At 36.0% G+C, this 22500-nt stretch overlaps 1 protein-coding gene across 4 annotated transcripts in view; it reads left to right on the forward strand.

Annotated features, from left to right (window-relative positions):
* LOC136830653 (ras-like protein family member 10B) overlaps window positions 1-22500 on the forward strand; it is a 316363-nt gene that overhangs the window by 205506 nt on the left and 88357 nt on the right. For all 4 annotated transcript variants that reach the window (XR_010850690.1, XR_010850691.1, XM_067090255.1 and 1 more), the window contains exon 2: window positions 6314-6416. Coding sequence is in view for 2 of the 4 variants with exons in the window: in XM_067090255.1 (XP_066946356.1) it covers window positions 6356-6416 (61 nt within the window). In the remaining 2 variants the exon portion in view is untranslated. The remainder of the gene's footprint in view (window positions 1-6313; window positions 6417-22500) is intronic.

The raw sequence follows: 22500 nt of genomic DNA on the forward strand, positions 1-22500 counted from the left end.
GGTTAAGGAAAGTAAGATAGAAGAGAGAGAATATGAAAGGAGGTACAGTAAAGAAACGAAAGTTTACACAAATATTTATGTATGAACTTAGCATACTTATAATGGACGTTGCAAGAGCATATTTATACTAATATTCATAACAGTGTAACGGTAATATATATATAAAATATAATTGAACCAGTGTTTAGAACTGCGTGCTGGATATCTGCAAAACATATTTATGCTTAGTTTTATAACAGTGTAATGTTTAGTTTCCAGGGTACAAGGAAAAGGAGATATTTACTCCATTTTAATTGGTTTTGATATGTCTCACTTTAAAAAGTAAGATGTATATTTCCTCCCATTTTATTAAGAAAATTCTTTTTACTTGTATTTAGTAAGAAAAGCTTTGATTAATTGAAGAAAATTATTCCATCTGCATTCTGTTAAGGAAGCGTTTCTAATACCTTTTGTCCAAATAAGGAAGCATTCACTGAGAGAGAGAGAGAGAGACAGAGAGAGAGAGAGAGTAAAAAATGCGCCGAAGTTTCTTCGACGCAATAGAAATTCTGTGCAGCCGCTACAGCGTATAATCAAGGCCACTGAAACTAGATCTATCTTTCGGTGGTCTCGGTATAATGCTGTATGAGCTGCGGCCCATGAAACTTTAACCAAGGCCCGGTGGTGGCCTATCCTATATCGTTGCCAGAAACACGATTATGGCTGACTTTAACCTTAAATAAAATAAAAACTACTGAGGCTAGAGGGCACAACTTGGTATGTTTGATGATTGGAGGGTGGATGGCCAACATACCAATTTGCAGCCCTCTAGCCTCAGTAGTTTTTAAGATCTGATGGCGGACGGGAAAAAGTGCGGAAGGACAGACAAAGCCGGCACAATAGTTTTCTTTTACAGGAAACTAAAAAGCGATGTTTATTTTTCAACCTTTCCTTCAGTGACGTCATTAACTGACTATCAAAATAAGTCAGTCGATGAATTTCACATTCTCAAAAAGTCTTTCCATAAAATGGAAATGATTTTATCAAGATCTCTTCCGGCGCCTGCCATTCACTTCCCCAAAGTTCCTATTCCTACTTTGCAATAGTGTAGGATATCAACAGGTCCTTTGAGCTCCACTCCTTCAGCATACGACTGGAAAGGATAAGTGAGGGAGAGATTGTCTCGAGTGTTGCTAAATGATTGGCCTTGAAAGATGAGGACCGTGGAAGAAATTATATGCAGAGAACAACAGTGAAAGAAGCATGACAGAAATATTTATTATTATTATTATTATTATTATTATTATTATTATTATTATTATTATTATTATTATTATTATTATTATTTAGAAGATGCACTCTATTCATATGGAACCAGCCCACCACAGGGGCCACTGACTTGAAATTCAAGCTTCCAAAGAATGTTGTTGTTATTATTATTATTATTATTATTATTATTATTATTATTATTATTATTTAGAAGACGCACCCTATTCATATGGAACAAGCCTACCACGGGCGCCACTGACTTGAAATTCAAGCTTCCAAAGAATATTATTATTATTATTATTATTATTATTATTATTATTATTATTATTATTCAGAAGATGAACCTCATTCATATGGAACAAGCCTACCACAGGGGCCAATGGCTTGAAATTCAAGCTTCCAAAGAATATTAAGGTGTTCATTAGAAGGGCGTATCAGCCACAGTAAAGAGAAACATGATAAAAATTTTAAATTCCAAACTTTGATTTCGATGAGGGGCTGGATTGAAATACAATACTTCCACCACAGAGGTAAGAAAAATAAAATTCAGCTCGGCAAGAGAGACTGATTTCCTCAAATTCTCTCTCTCTCTCTCTCTCTCTCTCTCTCTCTCTCTCTCTCTCTCTCTCTCTCTCTCTCTCTCTCTCTCAAGCAGCAGAGTTTTTTCCCTCTCTCTTTGCAGACATTTCTTTTTTTTTTTTTTTTTTTTCCTTTTTCGTAAATTTTACTTCTCTGGTCTTGCGTCCAGGGCCGTGTCGACTCAGCAAACCAGGATCGCCCTCCTTAAAGAGACTATCTACGTATTTTTCTTTTCCCCATTTCCTTGTCGTCATCATCGGCTCTCTTTTGAAAGCTTTCGCTGTTTCATTTTTTTTTTTTTACCTTTTTGGTAAAATTTTCTCTTTCCTTTTACTGCTTATTTTAGCCTGTTTCTTTTAGTCATGTTACTTAAATCTGTTATATTTTCTTAGTTTAAGTTTTCTAGATTAATACGATTTATTGTGCGTTTCATTATTATAATTAATGACTTTTTATTTGATTTTTACGTTTTAATTTTAAATTTTCCACTAATTTTTATGATTTTTTTTTTTTGTGCGCTGTAATTTTCATATAAGCTTCTTTCCCTTTCCCAGTGTGAAACTATGCTCAGCATGACGTTCTTTTAGTGTGTATGAGATAATATTGATAGGTTGATAAGTCGAAAATTTCATTGTCAACAACGTGGCGTTGAAACATTAACCAGTTTGAACCTTTAACCGGTATGACGTTATATTGATACGACAGCCAATTAGAATCTTCGTTGACCATTACAAATGTTCAGTGAGTATGGTGTAATATATATATATATATATATATATATATATATATATATATATATATATATATATATATATATATATATATATATATATATATATATATATATATATATATATATATATATATATATATATATATATATATATATACTATATGTAAATGCCATTGTCTCCTTGGAGGCTACAGAAAACATTAACCTCTTACACTGGCCTTTGAAAACCCTTTTCAACCTTAGCTGCAAACCATCACAGCTGACTGCCTACCAGGTACATAATTGACCGCTAGATCAACAGATACACACTGGAAAAAAGAGCAAGTGATGTTTTCCTTTAATCTTAGGAATCACTGTATCGAAACAACCCAAATTGTTATTTATTCCCATCACAGTCCACTGCACCTTTTGACACAAATGGCTCCAGTGACGTTAAATGACTCTTTCCAGCTATTTCACATAATATCCCCCGTCATTTTTACCTTTTTATATTTGTATTTCCAAAAACACCATTTGTTTATAGATTCTGTAAGTGGATCTCTCTCTGTCGAGGACATTTTAATTGGGACCTCCAAACACGATGCAATTTTGCGTCATGAAAACAATAACTGTAACTCTAGCCCTGTGTCAAGGGTTTATTGGAAGGGAGAGAGGAGGTATTCTGTCGAATTCGGGAACGAAATGAGAGTCACTGCCGTGTTGTGAAAAGTTTGTGTAAATGTTTGCGTCCGCGTTTGCACTTTTGTGTAAGATTGGTTGTGAATTTCAGTGCTTTTATCTTTTCGTTTGGAATTTTTTATATTAGTGTTTATTCATCTATTTACTTATTTTTGTCTAGAATTTTTCATGAAAGAGCTTAGTTTTTAGATAAAAAAAACTATAATTTTTGTGATGGTAGACTAATAGTTAGAAGTTAGTGATATTTTGTTTTATGTTTGTTTTCTTCCTTTTCATTCCTTCAAATCAAATTTCATTCAGTAAACTTTAAAAAAAGTCATTTTAACCGGGTCAAACGCTAATTTTAACTTTCATCTTTAATTTTGCATCATTTTTCATTTTTATCTTTACCTGCCTCGCTTCATGACTGCTGCCTTTTAACAGAAACTTTTTTCGATCGAGTTTGATAAACAAACTATACAATTATTTGTTCCTTCTCTGTCTCTTATACCCTCTCTGTGAGCTAGGGTTTGATAAAGGCAGTCCGGAAGTCTGTCTTTTGAATTATGAGAAGCCAGCTCTTTGCTTACCCAGGTCTGACGTGGGTAAGGGGAGGACTTACATAACCATAACCATATATATATATACATATATATATATATATATATATATATATATATATATATATATATATATATATATATATATATATACATACATACATACATACATACATACATACATACATATAATACATGGCCTTTGTACACCAAACACTCATGGCTGTCCACGGGAAAGTATCACCAAAATCGCCAGGAAACTGGTGGTATTTAATTCTCTCCATAATCCCAGCATTCAATCAGAACCGGGGATTACGAGCTTATGAGCGGCCTAAAACCGTATCGCTTTATTATTTTGAATGCATAAGTCAATAATGCGTTCATTCGCATTGTTGTTCTTTTTCCAGTCAGTTTTTTGTTTGTTTTGCTTTGTTGTTCGGCTTCCGTTTTCTCTTTTTGCTGTGGTTGTTTTATCAATGCGAATGTTAGTTGTTAATTTTTATGTGGAATATTTTAGCTTGAATTAGATTAAATTTATGTTGTAGTTTTTTTTCATAAATAGAAGTTTTTGTTGCTAATCTTTGTTTAGATTAGTCTGCGTTGGGTTAGATTTAAGTCTCTCTCTCTCTCTCTGTACATCCATTTTCATACTCATAATTACAGTTTGTTACTCTTCCTTGCACTTACTTTCTTACTTTCCAGTGATTACTCTCTCTCTCTCTCTCTCTCTCTCTCTCTCTCTCTCTCTGTACACCCATTTTCATATTCATAATTTCATTTCTTACTCTCAATTGCCAGTTATCACTCTCTCTCTCTCTCTCTCTCTCTCTCTCTCTCTCTCTCTCTCTCTCTCTATATATATATATATATATATATATATATATATATATATATATATATATATATATATATATATATATATATATATATATATATATATATATATACACACACACATATATACATGTATACATGTCTGTGTACAGAACCACGCATACGATATGTAGTACACTGTACATATGTGTGCACGAAAAAAGATACAGAAATATATCTGATAAGTTAAAGCTGAATAACTCCCCTCCCACCCACCCTCCCTCCCTCCCTCCCTCCCATCCCTCCCTCCCTCCCTCCCTACCTCCCTCCCTACTACAGTAGATCGATTTACACGTCACAGACCCTTTCGTGAACACACACGGCGGCTCAGAGGCGCACTTAAAGAAAACTAGAGTCATTGCTAGGAAAGACTGATTAGCCTTTCATAACTGAAGACACTTGGGACAGAATAATCTCTCTCTCTCTCTCTCTCTCTCTCTCTCTCTCTCTTAATCTTCTTTGTCTCTTCATGTTTTTGTTCTTTTCGCTTTTTCCTTTTGTTCTTTTGAAGGAAGGGTCGTCCCTTTACTACTGCAACTCTCTCTCTCTCTCTCTCTCTCTCTCTCTCTCTCTCTCTCTCTCTCTCTCTCTCTCTCTCTCTCTCTCATTAATCTTCTTTGTCTCTTCATGTTTTCATTCTTTGCTTTAATTCTTTCGCAGAGAAAGGGTCGTCCCTTTAGTACTGCAACTTCTCTCTCTCTCTCTCTCTCTCTCTCTCTCTCTCTCTCTCTCTCTCTCTCTCTCATTATTCATATCATCTTGGAATTCCTTTGTTCTTTGTTTCTTTCATGGCATAGGGTTCTTCCTTTTGATAACTCTCTCTCTCTCTCTCTCTCTCTCTCTCTCTCTCTCTCTCTCTCTCTCTCTCTCTCTCTCTCTCTCTCTCTCTTCCATTATTCATGCTATATCATGGAATTCCCTCATCCTTTGTTTCTTTCCCGTTAGACTCTCTCTCTCTCTCTCTCTCTCTCTCTCTCTCTCTCTCTCTCTCTCTCTCTCTCTCTCTCTCTCTCTCTCGACCTGGTTTTAATACTTTTTTCAGCCTAAAGTCATTCACCTCCAAATCACCTTTCTTGTTTCCTCGCTCTCGACGTCCAGGAAATTATTTTTGCTTATCAACAGGTTTCTTATAACGAATTTTTATTCTTTTTTTTTTAAGAGTTTTATGAAGAATGAGTTATTAATTATGGTGTTTGTTTTATGTGTATATATGAATTTATATAAGCATGTACATATGTTTGTATGCGTGTATGTACGTGTATGTGTATAATATATATTTTATATATATAAATATATACTTATATATATGTATGTATCTCTTGTCAGTTAATGTGGATAATGGAAAACTACAAATTAAACACGTGGAAAATGTGACTTCTGAAGAATTAGGAAAGGTGAAAGTTATGGGGATACAATGTGGGGTTATGGTAATAAGGCTTGCGTACGCAACAGGAAGGAGTGGCGTGTTTTAAAAATGGTCTGAACATATGGGAAGAATGGAAGAAAAACAAGGCGTCAACAACTTCAATCTGTTTTCTTCCAGTTGCATTGAACTTCACACACCATTCCCCTGTTTCCTAAGATGGAGAAATATGATTAGCTAATGTATATCATCATCATCAAAATACTCACTATTTATTCACTATCTTCACTATCTTTCCAGGTGCTATGGTGAGGGTGGGGGTTGCGCGGGTTGGCGGTGGTGATGGTGTTTGCGGTCTACTGCAGGAGCAGCCTCAACCCTCAGTTAATCCTCTTACCCCCAGGTGAGTGCCTACGAGTTCTCCTGACGTGGGAGGGGACGAAGGGACGCCCTTGCTGTCGAGTAGTGAGTAGATGATAAGGATTATATGGACGGTGACTAATCAGGTTGGATTTGAGGGACAGTTTCTGAGACTGAAAGGGTTAAATCTGTCTTCTTATGTCAAGGGGCGACGTGCTACTGATGGGCCCTTGTTTTCTAGTTTCTGAAGCTACAACAGATGATTTATGTCCTGTTATATCAAGGTTATATCAAGGGGCGACGTGCTTTGTCTTCTAGTTTCTGAGGCTGAAAGGGTTAAGTCTCTTGCTATACTGGGGGACGACGTGCTACTGATTAGGCTTTTGTGGGGGATAAAGCATTCATTCCCTGTCTCCTCTTAAGGGTGGGGTTCAACGTGCTACTGATGAGTGCTTTTGTGGCTAGCCTGTAAGGGAGTTAACTTTAAATCCTCTTTGATTTGGTGACGAAAGGCGATTGATGAGGTTTTTGTGCTTAGTCAGCTAAAGTAAAATTATATCCGTCTTCTTGTGTTATCGGGCCGACGTGCTACTCATGAGACTTTTTGTACTGGTAGATGCAGGTGTTGCGAGGCGATAGAATGTGTTGTTGGTGAGATTTCCTCTTCGGTCGATTTATGTACTGGTATTGACATATATATATAACACCTGTACAGTATATATATTTATATATATATATATATATATATATATATATATATATATATATATATATATATATATATATATATATATATATATATGTGTGTGTGTGTGTGTGTGTGTGTGTTTTATGTTTATGTATACAAAACATTTTTATCTGTACCATGTGAACTGACACATATTTGTATGCATTATCGTACATTCATTCATTTACGCATAAACACTGAACCGGTAGCTCTTGCAATCCCCAAAATCTGTGTCTGAATAGGACAACAAAAACCAATTGCATACGAACGTACATGATGTCTGTAAACAGCAACTTGTCAGTACATACATACATACATACATATATACATATACAAAAATAACCAGGTAGTACAAAAGTGTAGCCTCCAACGTCAAACAGAATGAAGCAGTGTCTGTATACAGCAACTTGTCAATACATACATACATACAAAAACAAATCTGACCGGGAAACAAAAATCTATCTGCCAACGTCAAATAGAATCAGTGTCTGTATACAGCAACTTGTCAATACATCCATACAAACATACACACATACATACATACATACACACACATACACAAGCAAATATAACCAGGAAAGACAAAAGTACAGCCTCAGACGTCAAATAGAATCAGACGTAAACCCTGGGGGCTTCGAACGTTGCAAATCTCGGTCAGCGACGTGAATAATAAACAACATGACCTTTTGAAGGAAGGCCACAGTACTCCTGTCTGTCTGTCGGAGTCTCTCTCTCTCTCTCTCTCTCTCTCTCTCTCTCTCTCTCTCTCTCTCTCTCTCTCTCTCTCTCTCTCTCTCTCTCTCACCTCACAAACGTTAATTTTTTGCGTAGGGATATTTCGAGTCTTCGATGTTAAAAAAAGGTAATGGAAAAAGTCACTTCTTCCTTTATATCATTGTTATATTTTTTTTTATGTTCACTCGAGAAATGTTTGATTGAGCCAAGTCACTGTTGCGCTTTTTCTGTATGTTTATATTTTTTTTTTTCAAGAGTGTTCATAGTCGTCGATATTAGCTATTATCTAATATATCAGGGAACTCGAGGGTTAAGTGAAAGATTAAGGTGCCGATGTGTTTCGTGTTATTTCAAGGTATGTATGTACGTATGTATGTATGAATGTACATATATATATATATATATATATATATATATATATATATATATATATATATATATATATATATATATATATATGAAAGATTAAGGTGCCGATGTGTTTCGTGTTATTTCAAGGTATGTTTGTATGAATGTACATATGTATGTATATATTATATATATATGTATACACACTCATATATATACATATGTATAAATACATATACATACATGTATACACATACACAATCTCTTGCATAGTCTACTGAGCGAATACTCCCATTCAAAACGGGATATTACCCATGATTAACGAACAACAAACACCACAGATAATTAAGAGAATAAAATCAAATTTTTAAAAAAAGAATCCTTTCTATTCTGTTTCCCCAGTCGCCAATGTCAAGACAAATCGTGCAACTCTATGCAGTGTTTTCCGTCTCTTGTCGGTGGCCAGAATGATCGACAAAAGTTCAAAGACTGCGTCCAGATGGGGAAGGAAGCCACCAAAGACGACGGTCGCCGGGGGAGAGCGCTTCTCTCTCTCTCTCTCTCTCTCTCTCTCTCTCTCTCTCTCTCTCGTCTTGTGCCTTTTGCAGTAATTTGTTTTTTCCTTTTTTACAGTAATTTGTTTTTCCTTTAAATTTACTCTGATGAAATTCTCCCTCTCCCAAGCTCTCTCTCTCTCTCTCTCTCTCTCTCTCTCTCTCTGCAGTCAACGGGTCAACGGTCAACATTCCAGAAAATATCATAACGAACGCATCTCGTAAACAACAGAATACAATAACAGAAATTTATCAAAGCAACCATGCAAAGCGAACGCATCTTGTAAACAACAGATTCAGAGGGAGAAAAAATTTGAAGCGAACGCACCTCGTAAACAACAGGAATAGAAATAAAAAAAAATAATAAATCATAACCATGACGTAGTTTTGTCGTTGACCTTCTAAAAACGAACAAACCGGTAACCTTGATGAATATCTTACAAACAAAACGAAAGTCAGCTCGATCGATTCTTAATGTCAAGCCGTTTGGTCGCAGATTTTGCACTGGGTTAATCTGGGAGGTGTTGCAGGTACAAGGTCGTTATCTTTGATGTTCTGATCTTGTACGTATGGGAAGATCTCTCTCTCTCTCTCTCTCTCTCTCTCTCTCTCTCTCTCTCTCTCTCTCTCTCTCTCTCTCTCTCTCTCTCTCTCTCTTTCTCAGGGGTTTAAAATCTGTTAGATGATGTAGGTACAACGTTGTTCTTTGATGTTCTAGACTTGTTTTGGAAATGTAGGTACAGTTGTTTACAAACCTTTACGTGATATATCCTATTTGTATATGCGAGTATGTATGTGTGTGAAATCTGGAAGGTCCCCCCAAAAAATGCAGTTAAAAAACATATTTCTATTGACAGTTCTTCAGTTCTGATCACTGGTGAATGTAGACAGTTGGGCGGTAGCAAGAGCATTCTTATGGTAGATGTTAAATTTGACCTTGGTCGAGTTTGGTGGACCGATCAGCTGGAACACTTTCTTAAGAATGGATCTTAATTAGCCTTACCCCTATCAGTGGACATCCCAAGTATCTCGTACTTACAAAAATTCCAGAGTGCTCTGAATCATATCTTACTGGTCGTTTATGCTCTAGTTAACTCTCGAGTTCATTACTTCCTCGTTGTGTCGCTAGGAGTCAGGAAAATTGGCAGTGATATTCAGTGCATCAGATTTAGAGAGCAGTGCCCAAGATACAGACCTTTTGGGTTGAATATACGAAATAATTGTAGTATTTTGGTAAAAAGTCCATGTTGTAGACATTTTAGAATAAAGGAGCCTTTGGGTTTTCGTGATGTCTGGCGTATGCTAATTCTATTTTTGGATTAAGGCATCATTTTCATAATTACAGAAAAAAAAGTACAAAAAGATTAATTTGACGTCCAGTATTTAAAGCTGAGCCATTTGGCATTCATTTTGTCTACTCTTCCCAATAGGAGAGGATAGGGCTTTTTCAGTTCGCAGAATGGGAAGCTCATTCAGTGGTGGGAACTCTCTCTCTCTCTCTCTCTCTCTCTCTCTCTCTCTCTCTCTCTCTCTCTCTCTCTCTCTCTCTCTCTCTCTCTCTCGATGCCTGCTCATTTGCATGTCATTGGATGTCCCCTGCTTTTACCTCCGTACACGAGAGGTGAGGTTTTAGCCCAGTCTCCTTCGTAACTGAATCGGTATTATGGTTCTCTCTCTCTCTCTCTCTCTCTCTCTCTCTCTCTCTCTCTCTCTCTCTCTCTCTCTCTCTCTCTCTCTCTCTCATATTCATCCCTTCGGACTGGCTTAATTTCCTTTTCGCATCATTTGCCAAAAATACCTGGTAGCTAGCGGAATTCCCTTCTCTCTCTCTCTCTCTCTCTCTCTCTCTCTCTCTCTCTCTCTCTCTCTCTCTCTCTCTCTCTCTCTCTCTCTCTCTCTCATTTCCAACTGACCTTTTAGCATGATATTCTGGTATGTCCTGTTTTGTTGCAATTCAAGAGTAGTTCATGTTCTGAATTGTCAAGCTTTTTATCCCCGTAGGGGGCTGGTGCTGTCCGTGCATCTCACGCGGTGCGCTGTAGGCATTACTTTGCAGCATCCCTTCGGCCTCTAGTTGCAACCCGTGTCATTCCTTTTACTGTACCCCCGTTCATACTTTCTTCCATCTAACTTTCCACCTTCTCTAACAATTGTTTCACAGTGCAGTCACGATGTTTTCCTACTGTCAATTTTCCTTTCAGCGCTCAATGACCTGATAGGTCCCAGCGCTTGGCCTTTGGCCTAAATTTGATATTCTTTTTTTATTCTTGTCCAATTATGATTTTACCAGAATCCGCCATCATTCCTGACCGCACCAATCGCCGTTCCATTCGCGTATGGGGCATTTCATTAAATATGAACCCCGACAAAGGACCGATTCATTCCGCGGAGGGTACTCTCTCTCTCTCTCTCTCTCTCTCTCTCTCTCTCTCTCTCTCTCTCTCTCTCTCTCTCTCTCACCCCCCCGAATCGCTGGTTCCGTCCCTATGATGATATTCGGCTGATGGACGTCCAATCTCTGAAGCTTTGGGCCATTTAACGAGATTGTCGTTTTCTATCATATCCCATTAGGAGAGGGGACACTTTTCTATTCGCTGAATGAGAAGCACAACCTCCTCCTCCTCCTCCTCCTCCTCCTCCTCCTCCTCCTCCTCCTCCTCCTCCTCCTCCTCCTCCTCCTCCTCCTCCTCCTCCTCCTGATAGGTACACGGCGATTTTATTCACCTGATTCCTGTTCATTTGCATGTCAATGGGTGGATCCTATTTTTAACTCCGTACTCCAGTGGCCCGGTTTGGCTCAAAATCTCTTCCCCAATAACTGGATACATACTCTCTCTCTCTCTCTCTCTCTCTCTCTCTCTCTCTCTCTCTCTCTCTCTCTCTCTCTCTCTCTCTCTCTCTCTCTCAGGGAGGGATAGTTTAGTGAAATGAATAAGGTCTTTCGACAGAGAATTTGTCACGTTGATTTTTTGACATAATTTTTTTATTTATCACTAATTTCGAACGCGACTTCTCTTGTTGAAATACTTTAGGTACGAGTCCAAACTAGACTCGTATGAGAACTCGTATTAGTCCTGTTTTCGTACCAATTCACATTCCTACATATTCCTGTCAAAGACGTGGAGTCTGACTGTTATCCTCAGTTCCGAATTAGCCTCGTTTTAAAAATTCCAGTGTTAAAACATTCTGAACAGACGACAGTTCATCCTGTGTAGATATAATATTCATTGCAGTTGTACTTCTCCTCAGAACGTAATCACAGATTTTGCCTTATTTTAAATGAAGAAATCAGACAGGTGACTTCTGGTCTGACACGCCCCCTTTCACCCAAAAACCACTCCGCTGACTTAATCAGCTCTCGCCATTGTGACCGCATGCAATGGCATGCAATGTCACTGCATGTTATTCCATTAAATGCAAACCCCGACGAATGATCGATCAGTTCCATTGAGAGGAACTGAACGCCCCAAATCGTTAAATTCTGCCCCGCGTTATCTGGCTTATGGATGGGCAGTGTCTAAAGCTGCGTGTCATTTTGAACGGGGTAGTACTTTTTTTATAATATCCCATCAGGGGACAGAGGGAACTCTTCTATTCACCGAACGGGGAGCACTTTCAGTGATGGCTACTCTTTTCGATTTTATGCGCCTGACGCCTCGCGTTCATTTGCATGTCAGTGGATGGAGACTAATTTTGGTTCTGTGCTGCTGTCAAAATCCCCCTTCGCGGGGAAATTTATGTGGTGAGTGGTTTCCTCTCTCTCTCTCTCTCTCTCTCTCTCTCTCTCTCTCTCTCTCTCTCTCTCTCTCTCTCTCTCTCTCTCTAGCTGAGTGTATGATGTTACTTTTAGATGTCCCCTCTCTCTTAATCAGTGAGTTTGGATTTAAACTTAAGACTCCTCTCTCTCTCTCTCTCTCTCTCTCTCTCTCTCTCTCTCTCTCTCTCTCTCTCTCTCTCTCTCTCTCTCTCTCTCAGTGATTATATAATGTTGCTTTTAATGTCCCTTCTCTCGTAATCAGCGAATTCGGATTTATATTTCAGATGTCATCTCTCTCTCTCTCTCTCTCTCTCTCTCTCTCTCTCTCTCTCTCTCAGTATCTTTATGTAACATTTCAAATAATTTCCATTATACCAACATAGTGTCAACACTAGTAGTTAGTTTGTCATGGCATGCCACTCAGATGTCGCGGGTTAGCGTCTCCCCCAGTGGGATGAAAAATCACTGGCTCTGTTTCATGATCAGTTACTGCTGCAGTGTGGGGTCTGCTGCGGTGGAAGGTTGAAAACAACATTCTTTGGAAGCTTAAAGAATTTCAAGTCAGTGGCCCCTTTGGTGTGCTTGATTCCACAATAAGCTGTAGGTCCCGTTGCTAAGTAACCAATTGGTTCTTAGCCACGTAAAATAAGTCTAATCCTTCGGGCCAGCCCTAGGAGAGCTGTTAATCAGCTCAGTGGTCTGGTGAAACTAAGATATACTTACTTTGTTTCATAATAATAATAATAATAATAATAATAATAATAATAATAATAATAATAATAATAATAATAAATAGGCGCAGGGGAGTTTTCGTGTAAAAGTTGGCCAATAAATGAAATAACTCAACCCCATATCAGGGCAGTGGAAAATATAAACTTCACTAAGTAAGTCCAAAGTCATGTGGTTTTAGAGTCGGGAAACATCAGCAGAATTCAAACAACTTTGCCCGTTTCTCTGCCAAAGCGGAAGATGACAGAGAGAATAGTTTTCTTCTATTTTTTTTTTATTAAGAGCTGCTCAGCTGAGCCATAATAACTATTATTTCAACGTCCATTGACTCTGTGGGACGGGGATACCAAAAATATTTCACGCTGATGCCAAATTTCATTTAGGGGTCTCTTCTTTCGTCGTGGATTGGTGGAATGGCTATCAAATATCATCTTTTATTTCTTTTCAGTTTTTAAGAATTATTTTACTTTCATAAATAAGTAATTTTATTCTTTTTTTCAGTATCTGGGTTTTATGATAAGAATTTTCACAATTATTATCAGGAATCTATCAATATTTTTGTCTGTTAGCCTTCATCTTTAGCCAACAGCCTGAAACTGAATGCAATTATAGAATTATGAGAGAAATTGATTGAATAGAACCGTGACGTCATAATATCCAACTTGATGCTCTACATTTAGTTCTCAGATATTACAACTACGTGTACTTATTCAATGCAAGATACAAAAACTCTTTGTATACTGAATTTGAACTAGAATCTGCTAATTATTGCATCGGTAAGCCTAACATACGCAAATTAAAATTCTGAGCGAGAAAGCCACGTAAACCAAGATAAACTCTACGGAGTTTGATACCCACATTTAACTTACTCATTCCTACTTGTACAGTATACAGTATAGGCTATTTCCTTGAAAGTCACTACGTATTTTATTTGAATTTTTATAGCCTTTCAAAATTATATATATATATATATATATATATATATATATATATATATATATATATATATATATATATATATATATATATATATATATATATATATATATCTATAGTCTCACATGCAGTACAACTATCAGTGACTGTAGACTTTCACATAGCCTTGTAACTTCCTAAACTATACACAGTATTTTTCAAGAGATATTTTGAGTCTTATTTCAAAATGTCAGTATGTGCGCCCGAATCAGGGAAAAAACAATGTGTAGTTATTTTAAAGGATATTATATTGTATAGATGTAGCAATAGTAAGTTAAATGTGGGTGGTAAACCCCTTACGGTTTAGCGAACTTATTAAATGATGAAATGTTATGTTTACAGATACAATAAGTAGCAAATTGCTATTTAAATTCTGTGTGTCTGTGTGTGTGTCCGTAACTATCACCTTTCTATCTCCCCCTGCCTTTATAACCCGTCAATTATCGGATTTTATCCTGTATCACGTTCGCTATTCTTACCAAACGTGCCCAGATTTTGGCAAAGTTAATTACGGCCATCAGCATAACTTATTGAACGCCGAGATACTGTAATCTTTAATGATATCCGCCTTTGGATGAAATTCTTCCTAAGAAGACCGACCTCTCCCATTCTAATTAACAAAGTATCGACGAATTATCGGGAAACCTTAGTAAGAGGCCCGGGACTCATCCCGACTAAGCCTCGGCTTCTGTAGCCAAGCCGCGCTGCAGCGCGATTGGCGGAGAGCGGAATGCGTCGACCAACCGTCTGCCTCGGCTCGTAGGAAAGTACACTGACGCCCGGCTGAACGAGGTGGGGCTGAGGAGGGGGGGGGGCAGTTTTAATTGCCCGACTTCTTAAGATTACAACGGGTACAGACGATGTTTTCGAGTTACAGCGGAGGCCGTTAATGAGGGCATCGGCTTTGGAAAAAGGAGCGGAGACGCTAAGGAAATTAGCGGAAGCGACGAGCTAATTTGCATGTAAATGGGATACGCCGGCTGTTTGTTTGTCAGTGTGTTAGCGTAATTAGCCGTTTTCGTTTATGTCGAATGACCTCGCTTATTGGTCGTGACGAGCCTCCGTCGGCAAATGTAGTAATTGTGTTGAATGATCGATGGTAGATTGGAAGTGTGTGTGTGTGTTTGTATTTGTGTTTTGTATTTGTGTTCGTGTTCTTGGGTATGCAGTTATTTCTTTAGTTACGTAATGAAGTTGAGTTTATGCGTAAATTTCTTTTTGTATTTAATTATATGGTGTTTTGGATAAAGGTTTAATTACTGCCCACAGATCCATATGATATCACAATTCCTTGTCCACATAATACGAGTATTCCTTGTCACGACAAATATCACATTTTACCTGCATTACTTTTGTCGTTAAACACATTTTCCAATGCGTATGATCATTATAAAAGTAGAATGAGAGAGAGAGAGAGAGAGCCTCTCTCTGAACAATACAAGGAAATTCTAAAAACATCATTATTGTGGCTTCAATCACACAAAAAAAAAACTACGTCATCTTGGTATTTATTTAGCTTCATTCATAAAAGAATAATTGGAGTCTTACGTCATTCAAGTTCTCGATCCGTTTAATACTACCACTATTATTATTATTATTATTATTTTTATTATTATTATTATTATAGTAGTGGTAGGGATTAGCTGTTATAGACAATACATTATTATTATTATTATTATTATTATTATTATTATTATTATTATTATTATTATTATTATTATTATATAGTAGCGGCAGAGAGTATCAGTGGTAGACAATATATTATTATTATTATTATTATTATTATTATTATTATTATTATTATTATTATTATTACGTAAGTGGTAGGGAGTAGCATTTGTACACAATACACGTCACCATCATAACCAGTTTATTTCTTTAAAAAAAAAAAGTATAAATAAAACTTCCCATTCATTCCTCGAGTGCATAAACCCCTTACATTATCCTGAGGCGTGATTCCCCCTGAGCTTATTCCGATTCCAGTACGATGACGTCAGACACCGAAAGATATTGTTATGATTCTAGTTTCCCGTGACGTCATACATGCTTATTCTATATATAGACTGGAATTTCTCGTCTCTCGCGGAAAAAACAAAATGTATTCATGTTGTATCGTTGTTTGTGGAACAGACGATTTTTTTTTAAGCGGTCCGAACGAGATGGTTGGTTTCCATTTCAGATTGGACACTTTTTGGTCAATATCCAGTTAAAGCAATATAGAAACTTATCTCAGTATGTAAAACATTGTTTTCTTGACCCTGCAGTCTGTCAAATGGGGTTTCTATTCTTGATCCTGCAGGCTATTAAATAAATCATTTTTTTTTTTTTATCTTGCAGCTTGTCAGTTAGGTTATATTTTCTTGATCCTGCAGTCTGTCAGCCTGCGTAGATAAACATATAAATTATACACAACGTTCTGTTACCCTTAAATTCCAGGCTGTCATTGTTAGACTATTTTTCAATTTATTTTCTAACAAAGTTTCAAAAGATCCATTCATTGGTTCTGTAATGACAGTCTGCAGAAATCAGTTAGTCTGTCAATAAGTCTCGATAAGTCACTGGGCACTCAGTGGAAAGGTGCAAAACATTTGTATTTTTTATAAGAAATTGATTAATACCTCTGTGGTTATGAAGACATATGTCAGAAGATGACATTGCTTCCCAACGCGTCAGCTGATTGGGTGTATTCATCTTGTGTGTGTGTGTGTGTGTGTGTGTGTGTGTGTTTGTATGTGTATGATTTGGAATGGTAATAACAGCAATTTGTAACCGCTCCATTCACTCACTCATTCATTGGAAATGGGATACGAGGAAACAAAAACAATAATTTTCTTGTCGTCTACGAACTGACCACCAAAGAACGGCAATTTCTCACTGCCCACGAACCGTCATATATTAGGCCGACATTTCCTGATGGTCACCAACGCTCTATAAAGATAAAAAAAAAAAGGGGGGGGATTTGCTGGGCATAAAAACTCTGTCTTTTCCGAACACCATCTAAAGAAGATGAAGGAAGGAAAAAGGAGGAAATTGCAGGAAGTGTCCCATCCGCCGGATATCTTACCTGAAGGGGAAAGGTGAAGTAGATTATTTGAAACATTCCAAATTCTGAGACGGAAATTTCTCCCTCACTTTCATGTTATTGCCCTGAGGAATTTCCCCTATTCTCTCTCTCTCTCTCTCTCTCTCTCTCTCTCTCTCTCTCTCTCTCTCTCTCTCTCTCTCTCTCCCAGTGCACAGGCTTAGTGCTTTGTGCTGATGGCTGAATGTTTATGCATGGTGCTATTTTTTTTTTTTTTTTTAGATAATTCTTTTAAATTGGTGTCTGTAATTTGGCATGAGTGGGTGGGGTTGTACAGTATGCTAATGTACGTATATATGTGTATGTATGTGTGTATACATGTATGAATGTGGTGTATATGAATGTACGTATGTATGTATGGACGTATGATAGTCGCTGACATGCCTTTGTTAAGTGATTAGAATGTATATGGTCAGCCATTTCATTCTAATTATATGTATATATATATATATATATATATATATATATATATATATATATATATATATATATATATATATATATATATATATATATATATGTATGTGTATATGTATGTATGTATATAATGCACGTATGTATGGAGGCATGCATATACATATATGTATGCATATACATATATATTTATTTATATATTACATATGTATATATGTAATATATGTATGTATGTATGTATGTATGTATGAAGGCATGTATACATGTAAACAAATATGAACGACGCAATCAAAAGATAAGACTTATTTACTGAATACTGCTATCCATGAAAGACATGGCTGATAGGAAGTATTTTGAGAACCGAATCTCACAGATATAAAGGTTTCCTGGAAATTTCCCCTGCATTCAATCTAGAAATATCTCTTTGAGACCCTCTGCTGCTTTGATGATCGACCGTGAACGTTTAAAAAAGAGAGCGCCGGTGTAAAAAAAAAAAAAAAACGTTCGTATGAACATTTTTCTTTCATCTAGGCCTGCAGTTTGATGTCATTATTATTGTTGTTGTTATTGTTGTTGTCAATTTGTGTTCAAACAGAGAGCGTTTGGTTGGAAAAACATTTTTATTGAAAAGAATTAATATCACAGTTACTGTCAATTTGTCTTTAATAGAAGAACGTTTTGTGTAAAAACATTTATATTTGTATTTTTAGTATATAACCAAATCACAATGATAGCGATATTATTATTATTATTATTATTATTATTATTATTATTATTATTATTATTATTAATCATAGAATCTTCATTACAGCCATGAAGATGGTGTTCCTGAAGATTAAGCAGTAATAATAATAATAATAATAATAATAATAAAATTTTCAGTTTGGTGAGTAAATGTATTTTGAAAATCGACAATTATATCAGTAAACAAATAACACAGTTTTTCATATAATTGTGGATTTTAAACATATAATAATAATAATAATAATAATAATAATAATAATAATATTTTTCATCTTACATTTGTTATTCATACCATCTTTTGTACCCTCGAAAAATTTCATTATTTTCTTCGCCTCTCTTATTTCCTTCATCTCTTCACTGTCCCGTTACACATTAGATAAAAGCTCATAGTTTCCCAAATACTTTCGCCACTATTTCCCTATATACTTCTGCCAATATTTCCTTATGTACTTCTGCCACTATTTCCGTATATACTTCTTCCAATATTTCCTATATACTTCTGCCAATATTTCCCTATATATTTCTTCCAATAAAAATTTCCCCATGTACTTCTGCCAATATTTCCCTGTTTACTTCTGCCAATATTCCCCTATATACTTCTGCCAATATTTCCCTATATACTTCTGCTAATATTTCCCTATATACTTCTGCCAATATTTCCCTATATACTTCTGCCAATATTTCCCTATATACTTCTGCCAATATTTCCCTATATACTTCTGCCAATATTTCCCTATATAATTCTAACAATATTTCCCTATATACTTCTGCCAGTATTTCAATATATACTTCTACCAATATTCCCCTATATACTTCTGCCAATATTTCCCTATATACTTCTGCCAATATTTCCCTATATAATTCTAACAATATTTCCCTATATACTTCTGCCAGTATTTCAATATATACTTCTCCCAATATTTCCCTATATACTTCTGCCAATATTTCCATGTATACTTCTGCCAATATTTCCTTATATACTTCTGCCAAAATTCCCCCATATACTCCTGCCAATATTTCCCTATATACTACAGCCAAGATTTCCAATATTTCCCCTTATAATAACTGCTAACATCATCTCTCACAAACAACTAGACCAGTATTCGCCCCACCAAAGGAAAAAGAATTGTCGCTCCCGGTCGGATGACGTAATATTCCAATTCCCACCGGAATGATTGGCCATATTCCAATTTGCTTGGCTAATGATGACTCGCTCCTTTGCTGCGTTTATGCTTGCGTGATGAAATGGGGTGCAGTACTTCGCCTTCATCGTTTCGTGGGTTGCACTGGTTCAGTGTTTCAGAACAGCATTGTTTTGGGAGTCATTTTTCAGTTGTTTGTAAATTATTAGATTAATTTTTTTGGAGATGCTGCTGGAATGTATGTATAATTAATTTTCGTTTACTTGCAAATTTACCATATTTATTCATTTTAGGAGAAATCGTTGGAATTTATGCGAAACGAATTGTTTTCTTGTCACTCAGTGTTAGTGTAGATTCGTTATATAACTTAACTTTTGAATTATTGGAATATATGTTAAATCAAGTATTATAGTGATACCCTGAATATTGGTGTATTCGGTATAAATCTGCGTAATATTCCATTTTCTGTTTCTTAAATTGAATTGGAATAAGAATAGAAAAGAATACAATAAAAAATTCTCTGTCCTCTATACCCCTGCAAAAAAATTATATATATATATATATATATATATATAATTATATATATATTTTATATATATATATATATATATATATATATATATGGTAAATTAATTACATTTTCGAAAGCCTGAATTCTCTCTAGATTGAAAATATCGAGATGAAATATGACCAAGGATATAAAGACGCTTCTGAAAAAATCTGGAATATTTGAAACCATTCCGTAATTAGATGAAGTCTCTCTCTCTCTCTCTCTCTCTCTCTCTCTCTCTCTCTCTCTCTCTCTCTCTCTCTCTCTCTCTCTCTCTCTCTCTCTCCTCATATCGCGGAGCTGAAGCTTCGTAAATATATTCTCCTTTTTTTTTTATTAAATTTCTGTTTTCTATCCGTTATTGGGATGAGAATAAAATTTATTCTACGATAGTTTTATATCTTATATTTTTTTCCTATTTCCTCTATAATTAAATAATATTAAAGTAAAATAAGAATGAGTACTTTAGACGGAAACTTTAACGTAATGGCGAGGTCAGATCTTTATGAAAAATGACGAAAATAAGATACGGATATTTGTAGTATATATACCTAGATAAACAATCATACCAGTAATGTAATGTGTATTATTGTCTGTTTTTGCAAGTACTTTTTCGGTCCCTACTCTGTCGGAACTGCGAACACCCCGTCAAGCCTTCTTATCCCACATACATGCGTTTCTTTCCCTGTACCACCAGGGTGTGGAATTTTTTTTCTTGTTTGTTTTATATTAATCTCATAACGTTCTTTGTGCTATTTTATTCTATTATTCTATTTCTGTATTTATTTAATTAAATGTATCTTTATTTAGTCTCCATAAATTATTTATTGTAGGCGAGTCTCGTAAAATCTTCGCATGATAAGATAGTGGACATTGTGGGAAGATCATTTACTTGAATTTCTCGGTATTAATTTTCCCATGTTTCACAGACGTATAGAAAACAAACGCCTACACCTCCCACTCACCTTTCATTCATAAGATCAGTGTCTCTCTATAATAATGTCTGTTCCATTCATTCTCGATGACGTGCGATTACGCCGACGATTCTCCCGCTCTGATTGGTTGACGTTGATGACGTCATTATTCAGGCACGGCTAAAGATAAAGGAAAAGAATCTCCCTCATTGGCTGAGATGATTGACATCACAAAAGGAGTGCCAAGTGACACGTTCTCTCATTGGCTAAGGGGAACGTCATATGTCAAGCGTAAAGCCACGCCCCCTTTTTGAAACGTCATCACGCGTTCATTGATGGAAAAAGGAGCTGTTGTACTGTCTTGGAGCCAGTGCATGTGATGTCAGTATAGAGGAGAGGTCGCGTTTTTCAAAGTGATCAGTCGAGGCATTCATGGCTGTCTTGGAAAGAGGGGTTAAACCTTCGCGTATTTCCCGGTTCTCCAGCTGACAACACGCAAGGCAAGTGATATCACATTCCTGCTAACAATTTCTAGTTTTATCTTGAGTTATGTCTCGAGATATTAGGGCCATTTGCCTCGAAATAATGGGCCAGGTTCGCGATTTATTACGGTATACAGAGAGATTTAGTGTCCGTTTCATTTCTGTGCGAAAGATGATTTCTCTGCGTCGTGCATTCTCGCTCTGAAATGGCTATTAGATTCACGTTTCCTTTCTTTGAATGGGCTTCTCGTTCATAGCGTCGACGATTCGGATGGTACAGAAAAACTTGTTTTACCGAGTCGGAGAGATATTAGATAAATCTTGATCAGTAATGGGGAAATGATGAGCAGGATATAAAACCAAGATAAAGAATATTATTATTATTATTATTATTATTATTATTATTATTATTATTATTATTATTATTATTATTATTATTATTATTATTATTATTATTATTCAGAAGATGAACTCTATTCATATTGGATAAGCCCACCAGAGGGGCCATTGGCTTGAAATTCATATTATTATTATTATTATTATTATTATTATTATTATTATTATTATTATTATTATTATTATTATTATTATTATTATTATTATTATTATTATTATTATTATTATTATTATTCAGAAGATGAACCCTATTCATATGGAACAAGCCCACCGCAGGGGCCATTGACTTGAAATTCAAGCGTCCAAAGAATATGGTATTCATTTGAAAGAAGTAACAGGAGGTAACTGGAAATACAGAAAGAAGAGATCAGTCATTATAATAGAAAAAAATCAATTAATAAATTCATAAGTAAATAGATAAAAATATAAGGAAATTATAAAATACACGGAGAATTCATTTGGAGCGGCCATGGCGTTGCGTCTTCGCTTCAACTCTCGAGTGCTATTGTGCAATGGGGAAATTAGAGAGACGTCCATCAAGAAGAAAGACCTTAAAAATAATATAAAGAAAAGTGGCA

Source organism: Macrobrachium rosenbergii, chromosome 47 (genome assembly GCF_040412425.1).
Source record: "Macrobrachium rosenbergii isolate ZJJX-2024 chromosome 47, ASM4041242v1, whole genome shotgun sequence".
Classification (NCBI taxonomy): Eukaryota; Metazoa; Arthropoda; class Malacostraca; order Decapoda; family Palaemonidae; genus Macrobrachium; species Macrobrachium rosenbergii.